Source organism: Leuciscus leuciscus (genome assembly GCF_965113295.1).
Source record: "Leuciscus leuciscus genome assembly, chromosome: 13".
In the NCBI taxonomy this organism is placed as follows: domain Eukaryota; kingdom Metazoa; phylum Chordata; class Actinopteri; order Cypriniformes; family Leuciscidae; genus Leuciscus; species Leuciscus leuciscus.
In genome coordinates this window covers 4,602,807-4,620,089 of record NC_138737.1, presented here as the reverse complement: position 1 = coordinate 4,620,089, position 17,283 = coordinate 4,602,807, and the positions used below count along the sequence as shown (strand labels likewise).

At 36.7% G+C, this 17,283-nt stretch overlaps 1 protein-coding gene across 1 annotated transcript in view; it reads left to right on the top strand.

The window, feature by feature from the left end:
- The window catches only part of dock5 (dedicator of cytokinesis 5), a 64,929-nt gene that overhangs the window by 17,286 nt on the left and 30,360 nt on the right, over positions 1-17,283 (top strand). The window contains exons 11-29 of the mRNA XM_082187817.1: positions 1,316-1,388; positions 1,583-1,725; positions 4,246-4,371; positions 4,551-4,675; positions 5,521-5,619; positions 6,865-6,937; positions 7,264-7,367; positions 7,986-8,166; positions 8,951-9,048; positions 9,131-9,220; positions 12,116-12,216; positions 12,451-12,585; positions 13,451-13,566; positions 13,882-13,948; positions 14,955-15,061; positions 15,170-15,306; positions 15,854-15,949; positions 16,218-16,316; positions 16,648-16,818. Coding sequence (XP_082043943.1) covers positions 1,316-1,388; positions 1,583-1,725; positions 4,246-4,371; positions 4,551-4,675; positions 5,521-5,619; positions 6,865-6,937; positions 7,264-7,367; positions 7,986-8,166; positions 8,951-9,048; positions 9,131-9,220; positions 12,116-12,216; positions 12,451-12,585; positions 13,451-13,566; positions 13,882-13,948; positions 14,955-15,061; positions 15,170-15,306; positions 15,854-15,949; positions 16,218-16,316; positions 16,648-16,818 — 2,141 coding nt within the window. The remainder of the gene's footprint in view (positions 1-1,315; positions 1,389-1,582; positions 1,726-4,245; positions 4,372-4,550; positions 4,676-5,520; positions 5,620-6,864; positions 6,938-7,263; positions 7,368-7,985; positions 8,167-8,950; positions 9,049-9,130; positions 9,221-12,115; positions 12,217-12,450; positions 12,586-13,450; positions 13,567-13,881; positions 13,949-14,954; positions 15,062-15,169; positions 15,307-15,853; positions 15,950-16,217; positions 16,317-16,647; positions 16,819-17,283) is intronic.

Genomic DNA, 17,283 nt, shown 5'->3' with positions numbered 1-17,283 from the left:
CAGATTTCCTTCCACCTCGACAGGACGACACAAACAGCTTTACAGCTCAAATAACACACATTTTGTTCTGCTGACTACAAGTGCTTTAAAAACAACAATACAAACGACACATGTCTGCTTTTAAGCTCTTCAGCTGTCTTGGCTGCTGGGCTTCACTTATGAGTGCATTACTGCGAGTGCACTTTTTGTCTGTTTTCATGATCTTGGGGATGCGTCAACTTCATTTTGTGCGGTAATAGATCTTAACTTGACAGATGTGTGTGAACAAGGGTTTAATTGCATCAAGAGAATCACAACAATCTGTGTTTCTCTAGAATTTTGATGATAACACTTTAACTTTTTTGCTCTGCCTCGTATTGTCAAATAACTGAGCAAAAGACATTATTTATCCGTATTTCCGATTTGTTTTTGCAAAAAATGGATTTTCCCCCGGTCAAGCACGCATGATGTTTCGCATCTCGCAGCTTATAGTGTTCTCTTGCCTTTCATTTTCCTGTTTATCATATTTCAGTTTAAAGTTTCCAGTTGTGCAGGTAGCTGAACGACCCAATGATACTCTTATTATCTTTCCTTGCTCAAACTCAATAATGTCATATGAAATGATTACATTGTGAATAGATGTTGTATCAAACCTACAGGTGACCCAAATTTGTGGAAAATAGTTTATTTTTGTTACAATAGGACGTTGTGTCAAGTGTTTTGACCTTTTTTTTTTTTTTTTACTGCTGACTCACTGTAGACAAAAACATCAGGTTGAATGCCTGCATTGTATTTTTCAAGAAGAAAATTGAAGCAATTTTTTACCGTAAGCTCAAAGACATTGTCACTGGCTTATCCTGAGCACAGACAATACCTGGCTTACCTTGTTGTGAACATGTCTGTCCATTTTTTTCATGGTTGATGGTACACAATTAGAGAGCTAAATGAAATGAGAGTTTCAGGAAAAGCAGTTATTAGTAGCTACCATGATCACAGAATAATCATGCTTTTCTTAGATTTAATAATCTGATTTTGAAGATGATTTAGTGTCTGTTCATTTGGTATTCAAGCTTGCGAATCACAAGTCGATATTGAGGTTTCTATAGACTCAGAATTAGTCTTTAGAAATCTTTAGTCAAAAATCTTTTCTCAACATTAATACATATTCAAAAGAATTTAAATGAATAGTTTGTATTTGACCTCCGAATACATCTCAAAACTAATACTTAGTTATTTTCTCTCTCTAAGGGAATTCGAACAATACAGAATGTAATAATTAAATGTAATGTATCTGCGGTTCGGATCAGCTCTAGCCTCCTGTTCTTTGTGTTTACAGTCATGGATATCACAGATATTGCCCATGGGAAAATTGATGATGATGATAAGCAGTATTTCATCCCTTTTCAACAGTGAGTGTGTCCTTTTTGAGATTAAAATATCCTTCATTTACATGATTGGTTTCTCTTTTCATGCTTTTTTTTGTGCACTTCTTCATGCATTGTTGTTTATCTTCGGCTGAGTCCATCATACACTGTTACCCCTAGGCTATATTTTGCTATTTCTTTCAATTTTGTCCTTCTCCTCTTGGACTCTCTTTTCCTAGGATTGCCATGGAAACGTACATCCGTCAGAGGCAGCTAATCATGTCTCCTCTCATCCCGTCTCGTGTCATTGGCGAGAACGAGCCACTGGCTGCCGTCTTCAACAAGGTCATCGCAACACGAGAGGTCAACCACAAAGGACAGGGTAAATCCAGACCAAAAGGCCCAAGCAAATAATCTTTGGTCATGTCTTTATGTCTCTGGCAACAAATGTGACCTTTTGGAAGTTTCTTGATTGTTGTATGAAAGTCGAGTATTTGGTTTTGAGAGAATGAAAACTGGATAACTTTGGTAGAGACAAATTTTACAGTTGATTTTAAACAAAAAAATCACTTTATTTTCATTTTAGTAGCACTTTATTTAAGGCCAATCATGTTTTATATCTATCTGTCTGTCTGTCTGTCTGTCGGTCTGTTTGTCTTGTCTCTCTGTCTTTCGTTTGGTCTGTCTGTCTTTCGTTTGGTCTGTCTGTCTTTCGTTTGGTCTGTTTTTCTTGTCTCTCTGTCTTTCGTTTGGTCTGTCTGTCTTTCGTTTGGTCTGTTTGTCTTGTCTTTCTGTCTTTCGTTTGGTCTGTCTATCTTTCGTTTGGTCTGTTTGTCTTGTCTCTCTGTCTTTCGTTTGGTCTGTCTGTCTTGTCTTTTTGTCTTTCGTTTGGTCTGTCTGTCTGTCTTTCGTTTGGTCTGTTTGTCTTGTCTGTCTGTCTTTCGTTTGGTCTGTTTGTCTTGTCTGTCTGTCTTTCGTTTGGTCTGTCTGTCTTTCGTTTGGTCTGTTTGTCTTGTCTCTCTGTCTTTCATTTGGTCTGTTTGTCTTGTCTGTCTGTCTTTCGTTTGGTCTGTTTGTCTTGTCTTTCTGTCTTTCGTTTGGTCTGTCTTTCTTTTGGTCTGTTTGTCTTGTCTCTCTGTCTTTCATTTGGTCTGTTTGTCTTTCGTTTGGTCTGTCTGTCTTTCATTTGGTCTGTTTGTCTTGTCTTTCTGTCTTTCGTTTGGTCTGTCTTTCGTTTGGTTTGTTTGTCTTGTCTGTCTGTCTTTCGTTTGGTCTGTCTGTCTTTCGTTTGGTCTGTTTGTCTTGTCTGTCTGTCTTTCGTTTGGTCTGTCTGTCTTGTCTGTCTGTCTTTCGTTTGGTCTGTTTGTCTTGTCTTTCTGTCTTTCGTTTGGTCTATCTATCTTTCGTTTGGTCTGTTTGTCTCTCTGTCTTTCGTTTGGTCTGTCTGTCTTGTCTTTCTGTCTTTCGTTTGGTCTGTTTGTCTTGTCTGTCTGTCTTTGGTCTGTCTTTCATTTGGTCTGTTTGTCTTTCGTTTGGTCTGTTTGTCTTGTCTTTCTGTGTTTCGTTTGGTCTGTCTTTGGTCTGTTTGTCTTGTGTCTCTGTCTTTCGTTTGGTCTGTCTGTCTTTCGTTTAGTCTTTCGTTTGGTCTGTCTGTCTTTCGTTTGGTCTGTCTGTCTTTCGTTTGGTCTGTTTGTCTTGTCTTTCTGTCTTTCGTTTGGTCTGTCTTTCGTTTGGTCTGTTTGTCTTGTCTCTCTGTCTTTCGTTTGGTCTGTCTGTCTTTCGTTTGGTCTGTCTTTCGTTTGGTCTGTCTTTCGTTTGGTCTGTTTGTCTTGTCTCTCTGTCTTTCATTTGGTCTGTCTGTCTTTCGTTTGGTCTGTCTGTCTTTCGTTTGGTCTGTTTGTCTTGTCTCTCTGTCTTTCATTTGGTCTCTCTGTCTTTCGTTTGGTCTGTCTGTCTTTCGTTTGGTCTGTTTGTCTTGTCTCTCTGTCTTTCGTTTGGTCTGTCTGTCTTTCGTTTGGTCTGTTTGTCTTGTCTCTCTGTCTTTCGTTTGGTCTGTCTGTCTTTCGTTTGGTCTGTTTGTCTTGTCTTTCTGTCTTTCGTTTGGTCTGTTTGTCTGTGTCTGTTTGTCTTTCTGTCTTTCGTTTGGTCTGTTTGTCTGTGTCTGTCTTTCTTTTGTTTGGTCTGTTCATCTTGACTTCTTGTCTTTCGTTTGGTCTGTCAGTGTCTGTCTTTCTTTCGTTTGGTCTGTATATCTTGTCTCTCTGTCTTTCGTTTGGTCTGTCTGTCTTTCGTTTGGTCTGTCTGTGTCTGTCTGTCTTTCGTTTGGTCTGTCTGTCTTTCGTTTGGTCTGTCTGTCTTGTCTCTCTGTCTTTCGTTTGGTCTGTCTGTCTTTCGTTTGGTCTGTTTGTCTTGTCTTTTGTTTGGTCTGTTTGTCTTGTCTTTCTGTCTTTCGTTTGGTCTGTTTGTCTTGTCTTTCGTTTGGTCTGTTTGTCTTGTCTTTCTGTCTTTCGTTTGGTCTGTTTGTCTTGACTTTCTGTCTTTCGTTTGGTCTGTCTGTCTTTCGTTTGGTCTCTGTCTTGTCTTTCTGTCTTTCGTTTGGTCTGTTTGTCTTGTCTTTCTGTCTTTCGTTTGGTCTGTTTGTCTCGACTTTTTGTCTTTCGTTTGGTCTATGTCTTTCGTTTGGTGTGTTTGTCTTGTCTCTCTGTCTTTCGTTTGGTCTGTCTGTGTCTGTCTGTCTTTCGTTTGGTCTGTTTGTCTTGTCTGCCTGTCTGCTATCGGTCCGGTAATTGATTCTGAGATGATTTAGTCTGTGTTTAGTCTGCGGCCTCTGCGCCCTCAGGGCTGGAGTTTGTTGACTGACGAGACCTGTCCGACTTATAATGGCTTATTTTTTTGCTCTCAGGTTTGTTTGTGACCCTAAAGCTGCTCCCTGGAGATGTATTTCAGGTTAAAAAAGATTACCCTCATTTTGTGGATCGCACAACAGCTATAGTCAGGAAAATGGGCTTTCCTGAAATTATCCTGCCAGGTTGGTCTGCACATCTTTCAGATTGTAACATCTTCGTCTTAATAACAGTGCTATTAAAGCCTTTCTTACCCACTTTAGTAAATCCATTTGCAGTTGTCTCTTCACCCAGATCCTCTAGTGACCATTACTAGTCAACCTTAATGTACAGTTCAGTTATTGCAACTATTATGTCTCTACAGGTTATGTAAGGAATGATATATATGTTACACTGCTGCAAGGAGAATTTGATCGTGGCAAGAAGAAGACCCCCAAAAATGTAGAAGTTATAATGAGCGTGTTGGATGAAGAAGGAAATCCCATGGAGGTAAAAAAAAAAAACATAAAATGTAATATTTACTAACATTAATATCCAGTCGCAATCAGGATATTCCCACAGCATTGCTTGGTAAAGGGCACTTGTTAAAAACCAGTAACTGAATCCTGATTCAAAATAAACACATGACAACAGCTTCAATTAATATTTTTTGCATTAGTAATTTTTTTGCATTAGTCATCTAAAAAAAAAAAACATGGGATTACCATGGCACAACTTTTTAGGAAATAACATCGTAATTTCAATATGAATGATCTGAATAAAACAAATACTTTCTTTGGTTCCACTGTCCTCCTTTCTCCTTGTTTATATTGACTAACAGTTTTTACTTTCTCTGTTTAGCATGCATAGCTCATCCACCCCCTTTATCTCTGTGTTTTGACAGCAGAACTGTTGCTGGCATAAAAACAGCTCACAGATCTTTCTCCTTTATGAAACGGCTGCTTTCTTTAAATGTTCAAACACACAGTACAGAAAGCTTTTTACAGTTCTGTTCTTGCCAAATGCTATTTCGATCTGTAATGCACAGTAATGTGTGTCCTGTTTACACCCGTGAACACTGGAAAATACAAAAAAATTCATTCTGAAACATTTCCTAAAAAGATCTCCCCCTTTTAAGGGATTTAAGCTTGTCTTTCAGTCTTGCTGTCATTTTATATACTGCACATTATGCAACACAGTTTCCTTCAACTCAAGCTGTGCGCTGCCAATATCTGGTCTTGTTAACATTGAACTTTTTTTGCTGCAAAACACTTACTGTATGTGAAAAGAAAAACTATATATTTTTTTCAGTAAATCTTTTTTTTTTTTTTTTTACCTTCTCAATCTCTCTTCAGAAAGCCATGTTTCCTGGAGCTGGCTATGAAGGGATCACTGAATATAAGTCTGTCATCTACTATCAAGTCAAGCAGCCCTGCTGGAATGAGACGGTTAAGGTATAAACACCAGGACGAAAACAAAAGCATCTGGGTTCAGGTTTTTGAAGTTTTGAAGCTAAAGGCCCTTTCATATGACTCACGCAAGCATTCTCCAATGCAGAGCATTAATCTACAGTACAGCACAACCTCGCTTTATTTTGCATGCAGCGTATTCAAGCGTTGTAACCTGTAACTCAAAGTTCAACTGTTTCAACTTTTTTCAACGCAGTCAAATATTATAACAAGATGGAAGAGCGACTGATTCTTTGTGCAACTGAAGTTGCATGTTTTATTTATTTATTTAATATCCCTTTCATTATAACCTCTTTGCTAACTCAACCATGCTAATGCATTTTTGTATGAACATTGATGCACATTTTACAGCTGATTTTAAACAAAAAATTCACTTTAGATTTATTTTTGAAGCACTTCCCATAAGGCCAATCATGTTTTTATTGTTAAAGTAAAAAAAAATATTTTTGTCATCTCAGTTTCTGTTATTATAATTTGTTTTAACACATATCGCCACCCAACTCTCTAATAAATGTCCACACATTTTTTTTTAACACTTTACAATAAGGTTTAATATGTTCACATTCGTTAACTACAGTAGTTAACATTCATCTTATTTCATCTTAATTTCAGCATTTACTAATACATTATTTAAATCAAGTTTTATTTGTTAACTTCAGTAAACGCACTGTGAACTAACGAACAAACAATGGATAATTATATTTTTTACTAACTAACATTAATGAAGATTAATAAATGCTTTAAAATATATATTGCTTATTGTTAAGCTTATGCTTATGCAAATGAGACGTTATTGTAAATTGTTACCAAAAAGTGTTGCCACTATTTATAATAGTTCCTCAAAGTAAGATTGGACAAAATGATCTGGTACATTGTTTAGCATGCAAACACACACAATGTAAAATGCATATCTTGACGATCAGAGAGAATGTTTCCTTTTCATTCTCTCTGTAATGTTTTATTGTAATCTCCAGGATTTTTTCTTATTTTAAGCTCAAATGTGTTCCCTCTTCCATTTCCGATTTCCTATTTTCACTGCATGCACCTTCCACTTTCATGCTGCCTTGCAAGAAAATTGCCCTTCTGTGACACTGCCTGCAATGCTTTTCATGTCAGGGTCAACTGACGCTTGTGTTAAGAGGTGTGTTGAAGCCCTTCACATGGGTCATATGAGAGGGACTTAAGAGCTGCACTAGAGTTTCCATTCACTCGCTCCCTTCTGTCCGTCAGGTGGCCATTCCTATTGAGGATGTGTGTCGATGTCACCTGAGGCTGACCTTTAGACACAGATCTTCTCAAGATTGTGAGTGATATTGAGGTTGCAAGAACTGTATGTAGAAGCTAAAGACTGTGGTATCTGTTCTCCTTTTTTTTTTCATGAATGCATTTATGCAGAGGTTCACAACCTTTTTCTCCAGGTCATGTTTGTTGCCTGCATTTCACATTTTATATGGAAGTCCAACATGGGGCTAAATATTAAACTCGAAAAATATAGAAAGAATATAGAGTTTATATTGATCTCACTTAAACACATTAGCATTTTTGCTGACCCCAGGTTGAGAACCTCTGCACTACTCTATGTTGAAGTTTGTTTTAATGTTGAAAGTTTGTCTGCTTACATTTCTGTAGCCAGAGATAAGTCCGAGAAGCCTTTTGGCATGGCCTTTGTCCGCCTGATGAAGTCGGATGGCACCACACTCCCAGATGGAAAACACGATCTCATTGTCTACAAGGTGGGCATCTTAAAGGAATGTTCTGGGTTCAAAATACCTGTTTTCTATTTGAATATATTTTAAAATGTAATTTATTCCTGCGATGCAAAGCTGAATTTTCAGCATCATTACTCCAGTCTTTAGTCACATGATCCTTCAGAAATCATTCTAATATGATGATTTGCTGCTCAAGAAACATTTCTGATTATTATCACTGTTAAAAACAGTCGTGTTTGTGAACAGTTTGTGAAAACCGTGATACATTTTCTTCAGGATTCTTTTATGAATAGAGAGTTCAAAAGAACAGCATTTATTTAAAATAAAAATCTTTTGAAACATTATAAATGTCTTGACTGTCACTTTTGATCAATTGAAGGCATCCTTGCTGCATGTGAAATGTATTAATGTCTTTCAAATAAAAAATATATTACTGTCTCCCAAGCTTTTTGAAAAGTAGAGTTCTTTCTTCGCTGAAAGCATTTCAGTCAGTTAAACTAATCTTAACATGTGACCTTTGGGTCTCTTCAAACTTTTCTGAACTTCCCTTTATACCTGCAGTATCTGTTGTTGTTCCATGTCATGTGGCCTTTCTGTCTCAAACATGCAGTGCCACTACAAGTTCCTCCTCTGTTCTTACAGGTGGATGTGAAGAAAACTGACGACGCCAAGACGTATTTGACTCTGCCTGGCTCGTATGCTGAAGTGGAAGAGAAAGAGAGACAAACTGGAAAATCCTTCCATCCTACCGGTCTCATTCCTATCACCAAAGACAGCTTCCAGATCGCCACCCTCACCTGCTCTACAAAGCTTACTCAAAACGGTATTTCCTTTCGGAAAATCAACTGCACTTCCACCACAGTCATTTATTATTATATTTTAAATTTAAATATTTACACACTATCTCGCCCAAGAAGGACAATTTTGTCATAATTCACCCTCATGTCTTTGCAAACCTGACATTGTTTGATGTCTCTGCATATTAAACTTAGGAGACACTGTTTTTACACACATTTACACACATTTTACACACTGTTGCCTTTGGCTTGCTCAGTTGGGGATATTTTGGGGATATTTAATTTAATTTTATCAATCAATAAATTCCTCTTGAAACAAACTTTGTTGTATTATTTAAATGTAATACTGTGAAGCTGCTTTGATACAATCTGTATTGTGAAAAGCGCTATACAAATAAACTTGACTTGACTTGACTTGACATTACCTTCAGAATTCATTTTCACATTTATTTCAGCGCTTTGCACTATGCATATTGTCAAAGCAGCTTTACAGAAAATAAAATTTTCTAGGTTACAATTAAGATGAATCTGTGATCAGAGATGAAAATTATGTCCATATGGCAGAAATACACAGTTCTAAGAAAATCACGCAATTAGCTAACGTCATGTATCCATTTAAGCCGAAACAATGAGCAATGACGTTAAAGCAATGATTACATGTGATCATATGATTTGGAACAAGAGGGACGAAAATAGATCATGACGGAAGTTTAATTTTGTGCTAAACTCTCACAGTATGTAACCGTATGAAACAGTAAAGTTCTTGCAGTTGGTGGATTTGTAAAACTTTTTTAATTTCCTCTGTCTCAGTTGACCTTCTGGGGCTTCTCAACTGGAGATCAAACACTGAGAGACTTGAAGAAATTCTTCAGAAACTGATGGAAGTAGATGGAGGGGAGATTATTAAAGTAAGGTTGTGAGAAAACACAACATTGGCCTTCTGCAAAATGCTGCTTTATGATCTAAAGTTTTTGTTGTGTGTTTCTCTAGTTCCTGCAGGACACACTAGACGCTCTCTTTAATATCATGATGGAGACCTCAGAGGAAGAAACCTATGATACACTAGTTTTCAATGCCTTGGCAAGTATTGATTATTTAACTCGCTCTTCTGAGATCCACTAGTTGCCAGTTATGCTTCTGTTTTGGAGTTTTTCCAGTAATGGAAAACCTGTAAATATCAAGGAGCAATCAAAGAAATTACATGTAAACTTTCCTGTCAATTCGTGCAATGATTTGGTCCCAACATGCCACATGAGTGTAAGTGTTACGTATCCCGAATAGAAGTTACACACCAAAGCTTAAAGGGTTAGTTCACCCAAAAATGAGAATTCTGTCAGTAATTACTCGCCCTCATGTTGTTCCAATTCCGTAAGACTTTCGTTCATCTTCGGAACACAAATTAAGATATTTCTAATTGAAATCTGAGAGCTGTCTCACTCCTTCATAGGCTGCTAGGTAATTTCATTCTGCCGGCCCAGAAAAGTTGGTAAAGACATCATTAAAATAGTCCAAGTGACTACAGTGGCTCAACCTTAAGTTTATCAAGTGATGAGAATACTTTGTGTGCGCAAAAAACAAACAAAAAAACAACTTTATTCAACTCTTCATTTTGTTCCGTGTGTTCCTCTGAGTGAGTTCACGAGAGCGCCATGACACACACACGAGAACTGAGAAGATGACGCTCACGATCATTTGATGGGAAAGTGTGAAAGGTAAGCCATTCGTTTTGCGGCATTGGTAAGGCACTTTTTCGTTTTCTCGTTGGTTTCCCACGGTTCGGACATCCAGGAAATGCACACTTTAGAACCACTTTAAACACTACATGGAGACTCATCATCTCAGTTCTCGCGCGGTGGTGTCGTGGCGCTCTCGTGAACTCAGAGGAACACACAGAAGAAAATGAAGAGTTGAATAAAGTCGTTATTTTTGGGGGGGTTTTTGCGCGCAAAAAGTATTCACGTCGCTTGATAAACTTAAGGTAAGTTAAAAGGTTGAGCCACTGTAGTCACTTGGACTATTTTAATGATGTCTTTACTAACTTTTGTGGGCTGGCAGATGCAATTACCTAGCAGCCTATGAAGGAGTGAGACAGCTCTCAGATTTCATCAGATATATCTTAATTTGTGTCCCGAAAGATGAACGAAAGTCTTACAGGGTTGGAACAGCATGAGGGTGATAAAATTTTTGGGTGAACTAACCCTTTAAAACTTGTTCAGATCCCTAACCCCAGACATGAGTAACAGTAAAAGTGTCGCTCATGTGGAACAAGCTTCCCACACCATGATTTTTCATTTGTGATTAATGGATAAATATATTTAAAAATCACTTTCTTCTCATTGCACTTGCATAAAAAATTCTAGTCCATGAAAGTCCAGCATACAGTTGAGCATAACTATAAAAATACATGATGGCTATAGAAATATAGATTTTCTACTATTTATTACTTTTCTTGACTTTTTAAGAGATATTATTATTATTAATAATTTCAATTAATTTAAATATAATTCTGCTAATAGTAATATTAAAATTAACATTTTACTTTCTGTGACTTTTTAGAGATTTTATTAAATTTACATTATTATTATTAACTGATATTGATATTATTATGATTACGAATAATTAATATGATATCTAATAATAATAATAATAAAAATACAGTTTTTAAAAAGTCACAGACAATAATGAAATATTATTATTATTATTAATGGTACTATTATTCATATTAATTAGAATTAATATTCATATTATCATTAATAATAATAATACCATTTATTTAAAAAGTCATGAAATGAAATGTTAGGAAATGTATATTTCTAAAAACGATGTATTTTTATAGCTATGCTCAACTCTAGAATTTTTCTTTCCAGTACAATGTGAACAAAATTGTTTTATTATAAATCATATATTTATCCACACTCAAAAAAATGTTTAACCCTTTTTTCAAGATTTACGCATTTCAATTAATACCAAAATTTCATCAAATTGAATTTAATAATCCTTACATATTTTTCATATTATGAATTAAGTAAAAAAAAAAAATAGAGCTCAATAAAATACGAAATGTTTTATTAAGCTCTAGTTTTTTTTTTTTTTACTCATTTAAAATTCTTAATTTATTATATGAATAATACTGTATGTAAGGATTATTCAATTCAATTAGATTGAATTTTACTATTAATTGAAATGGCTAAATCTTGAAAAAATACTTTTTCCAAAGATTTTTGGAGTGGTATTCATAGTGTGGGAAGCTTGTTCCGAATGAGCGATACTTTCACTGTTACTCATAGTTGCGGTCTCGGATATGAACAAGTATTAAACTTTGGTGTGTACGTTTTCTCATCATGATAAAATCATGAGGCTTGTTGGGGCCAAGTCATTGCACAAAAGTTAGATTAAAGTTACCAACTGTATAAAGAGTGCTCTGCCACTTCTGCCGAGTCATTGCGTTTTCATTAGTTATTCATATCAGTAACCTTAATGCCATAACACGCCATATGGCCATCTGCATGTGGGAAGTCTTCCCCCTCACAGACATACAAGTCAGATTATTCCGCCGTATGATGCCTACTATATCCCTACATAATTTTTTTAAGTAGTTATTTTTTATTTTAGTAAGTTTTTCAACCACTGTTGTAGTTGCATTACATTTGGGACAGAGAGTGACGTTAGTGCCTTATAATCCTTTGAGGTTATGCATCATGTCAGAAGATATAAAAATCAAGTTGGTTTAATTAATATTTTTCCCTGCTAATTTGATCTTGGTTGCATAAGTACAAAAGAAAGGTAGTCTTGCAGAGGCAGGGACTGAGTTACTTCAATTTGATGAAATATAATGAAAACAAATGTTTTTCTTCTGATGAATTATACACAATAAGATACATTTATTAAGAAAGTAAATTAAAATTTAAACTTGATTAAAGTCATATGATTATATTGTGAAGTGCTAGACCTTTTATTTTTGCTTTATTTGTCCAGGTTTTCATCATCTCACTGATTGGTGACGTAAAGTTTCAGCATTTCAACCCTGTTTTGGAGACCTACATTAGCAAACACTTCAGCGCTACTCTGGCGTATCAGTAAGAGTTAACGTCTTGTTTGGATTTCGCTGTCCTTTGTGTCACAGTTCACATGTTTTAATATAACTCCCGGTATTTTTCCACATTTAATTCTCACTTTGCCAACTCGGGCTAACACTCTCTTCTTCTCTAACCTGTTCTCCATATACACCTGTCCAGTGACACTCTCAGTTGTGACTTGTGTTTATTTGCAAGCGCGCTGTAATTGCCTCGGTTTGCCTTGTCTTTTCACAGGAAATTGACCAAAGTGTTGAATTATTTTGTGGGCCATGCCGAGAACCCGGCTCATACAGAGCGACTATACGCCGCCTTGAAAGCCTTCAAATATCTTTTTCGTTTCATTGTGCAGTCTCGAATTCTCTATTTGAGGTGGGTACCGGCCCTCATTTCCTCTCAAAAAGAGGGCTTGATTGAACTTGTCCTTCATCTGACAATACAAATGAAAAAGCTACTGTAAAAATTATACTTTAGAAATCACTCACTTCTATATTGGTACAAAGACATGGGGCAATTGGACCTCCATATGGACATCCATGGCGATAGATGGATAGATAGATAGATAGATAGATAGATAGATAGATAGATGAGAGATGGATGGATGGATGGATGGATGGATAGATAGCATGAGAGATGGATAGATAGATAGATAGATAGATAGTAGCATGAGAAATAGATAGAATTAGAGAGATAGATAGTAGCATGAGAGAGACATAGATAGATAGATAGTAGCATGAGAGATAGATAGATAGTAGCATGAGAGATAGATAGATAGATAGTAACATGAGAGAGATAGATAGATAGATAGTAGCATGAGATAGATAGATAGTAGCATGAGAGATAGATAGATAGTAGCATGAGAGATAGATAGATAGATAGATAGATAGATAGATAGATAGATAGTAGCATGAGAAATAGATAGAATTACAGAGATAGATAGATAGATAGTAGCATGAGAGATAGATAGATAGATAGATAGCATGAGAGATAGATAGATAGTAGCATGAGAAATAGATAGAATTAGAGATAGATAGATAGACAGACAGACATTAGTGGTGCTTTATGACCAGATTTGCTGTTACTATTGCTCATACTTAGGGTTAGGGAGTTGGACAAACACCTGACTCATTGTGCTACAGATATGAATGATATGAAACATCCACCCACAGCGAATCATATCGCTGATGTTTGCATGGACAAGCATCACTAAAATGTTTTTCTGTTTGTTATTTGTCAGGTTTTATGGGAAAAGTGAAGATGCAGGGCAGTTTCTCGACTCCATTCGGACCTTATTTCTCTCAATCAGCAATCTGATGGACAGACCCCTGGATGAAGGAGTTAAGATAAAGGCAGGTCTCACTACTTTTAGAAGATATCTTTACAGATGTCATTTGTGAACGCAGCCATTTGTAAAAGCCACAAATAAAGATTCACACTACTGTTCAAAAGTTTGTGGTCAGTCATTTTTCTTATTTGAAAGAAAAGAATACCCTTATTCATTTACAAAAGATTTCTATTTCCAATAAATGCTGTTCTATTCATCAGAGAAATCCTGGAAAAAATGTCAACATTGATACAAATTTGAAATGTTTCTTGAGTAGCAAATCAGCATATTGGAATGATTTCTAATATATATATACAATTTATATATGTTTTTCTCACAGGGAGCAATCTTGAAATATCTTCCCACCATCATCAATGAATTGCAGAAGGTCTTTGACGCTGTAGAGCTCAGGTAAAGTGAAAACTTAATTGCCGTTTTTCTTTTCAGATATCATGGTTACAGTAAAACACATGAATGTAAATAAATTAGGATGGATGGATGGATAGATAGATAGATGGGAGACGGATGGATGGATGGATGGATGGATAGATAGATAGCATGAGAGATGGAGAGATGGATGGTTGTGTTGGATGGTGTTTCTGATGGTTACAGTTTCATTCCATGAATGTTACAATGTACAATGTTACAACTACCATCGTATCTTACATGATCAAAAAACTGCTAAATGAATGGGATCAGTGTACAAAAAACAAACTGAATGAAATGTACCCTACTACTGTGAGTAAAGAAGATCACATTTTTATTTTCAATAATTGCTGGGATCAGATCACATATACACAATGCAGAATTGGACAAGTTAATAATATCAAACGAAGATCCACCGCCATGATCCTCATGTATCTCTGAAAGATATTTGATTCAATTGTGTGGTTTTAAGTTCTCTTAGGAAATCATATTACTCAGCAGCACTTTGGGAGATAGTGCCCTGTCTATTTTAGAGTTTTTATCTAAAGCAAACTTTAATAACCTTACATTAATCTTTTATAATATTTCAACTTCTTACCTGCCATGAAAATAGCCAAGGAAGCTGGCATGGCATTAAAACACCAACAAGTCCTGATAGTTAAAAAACTGAAATGTGAAGCTTGTATTTTCATTGAAGCATGAGCAATTCAGTAAAAAAAAAGAGTAAAATTTTTTAAGCTTTAAAGTATAAATGTCTTTCAACCATTATCACTGACAGAATGTGTTTGGCGCGGTAGATCTTGTGGAAAATTGGTTGTGGAAAAACATCTCTAACAGGCTTGTAAACATCCAATGTTTGAAGACCAGTTAAGACAAATTAAGGGTAGTGTAACTCAGATGTTCACTTCACAGATGTTAAAAAAAAAGTATGTCAGTTTCAGAGTATTAATTTAAAGTTAACACTTTTTTTTTCTTTCTCTCTCTCTCACAGTGTTCAGCTGGCTAAGTTCATCGAGAGCATCCCAAATTTTCAGATGGTGAGGCAGAAGCTGGGCTGTCTGGTGAAAATTGTTGAGAGTAACCTGTTCAAACAGCCAGGTAGGACTTGACACAACATATAATTTATCTCATCGACATCACACTAAATGCGTAGTGCACAAGCTGTGTGTCATCCTAAACCCCTCATATTCTCTGTTGTGCTTCTAGACTGCAGAGATGTCTTGTTGCCCCTGATCACAGATCAGCTGAGTGGACAACTGGACGATCACTCCAACAAACCTGATCTTGAGGCCTGTGTACAGCTGTTGAGCACTGTACTGGACATGCTGGACTGCAAAAACGTGGTGGGTGATGTGGTAGAGCATCTCACATCAAATCAGCATATTAGAATGATTTCTGGAGGATGTGACACTGAAGACTGGAGTAATGATGCTGAAAATGTAGCTTTTCCTCACTGGAATAAATTACATCATAAAATATATTCAAAAAAACAACAAAAAAAACAGTTATTTAAAATAGTTATAATATTACACAGTATAACTGTTTTTACTGTATTTTTGATCAAATAAATGCAGCATTGGTGAGTGTACTTATATCTGGCTACACAAGAATATTGAGTGACTTTTTGAATGAATACAGACAGGCTGATCTTTCAACCATAATGCATTTCACTAGTTTGTTGACATTTCGGTTGATATGCATTGAGACAGACAGACATTTCAGGTCAAACTCTTGTGACTTGTGTGTGAGCAGCTCTTTGCAGTTGCATTGCAAATTTCCAAAATAAGGTCAGATAAGGTCATCTTATCAGAGAGAGAATAGTTTCTGGATTCAGTCATCACTCATTCAACCGTCCTCTGTTGCATGTCATTCACCTTTTTATTCTTTCAGGGTCCCACGTCCGGTCATGTGAAGTTAATCGTGGACCGTCTCCTGCGGAGGGTCAACCGTACGGTCATCAGCCTGAGCTTGGACTCTCCCTTCATAGTAAGACACAAGCACGCCACAAAATTGAGCTTTTCTAGAACGATTTAGCAGAGATGAATCTGCTTACCTTCCTGCCAAAGCTGGTGTAATTTCGACTGCACCGCGGCGAAGCCCACACACACCTGCTGAAACTCATAACAACAACAGACCGCACCACTGAACTTAACTTGTTTATTTCCTTGCCCAGGCTCTTGGCTATGAGTTTTCTCAGCGGTGTGGCCAGCACATGTAAAGTTATTGATTATTCCTTCTCTTCCTCTGGACACAGGGCCACTACCTGGCATGCATGACCGCTATCCTGAAACAAATGGAAGACGCGCATTATGCACAATACATCAGCACCTTCAAAACCAGACAGGACATTATCGTAAGTCTCCCGCTCTCTCCGCAGGAGCCATCCATCATCGCAGATGCAGAAAGAGCCTTCTGTGCTCTGAGAGTTTAGTTATAAATAATCCACCTTTTGCACAGCTGCCTGATGTTGCTCTTTTCCCTGTCGTCGGTCGAAGTGAGTCAGGGTTTAATAGCAGAACGAAATAAGTGTGTTCAAAGCGCCGTTTCAAATTAGCATCCGTTTTTCCTCCTCGGTCATATATTTATATATTTAACGGTCTGCATCTAATCATAGAATTCCTTGGCATGTACATACATGCTCTTAACAACAATAAATCATGTATTTTGTTGTCTCCCCCCACCAGGATTTTCTAATGGAGACTTTCATCATGTTCAAAAACCTGATGGGCAACGTGTTTCCGCCTGACTGGATGATCCTGAACCTTCTCCAAATGAAAGTGTTTCTGCGGGCGATAGACCAGTACTCTGATGTTCTCAACAAGTACTTTCTGGACTCCGCTCACTTCCACTTACAGGTCAGTTTTACAAGGTCTCGTAAAGGGGTTTCAAGTATGCAATTATGCTTCAGGCAAGACCAAGGTTATATTTCCAGAAATGCAATAGTGTTTCTGGTTGTGCAAACAACCAGTGCATCCAAGTGTTGCTCCGGAAACAACTCCACATTGTAGGCAACTCACCAGAACTGGTTCCATTTTTCAAACTGGAAGACATTCGGAGGCCAGTGTTGTCTGATGACAGAACAAATGGCTCTTCATAGTTTGGGGTTAATGAGAAATAATACTTTCATTCAGTAAGGAAGCATTCATTTAGTTAAAAAGTGAGAGTAAAGACATTTACAATGTTACAGAATATTTCTATTTCAAATAAATGCTGAACTTTCAATTCATTAAAAGAGTCCTGATTCATATTTTATTATAATAATAAATGGTTCTTGAGCAGCATATCAGCGTATTAGAATGATTTCTGAAGGATCATGTGAC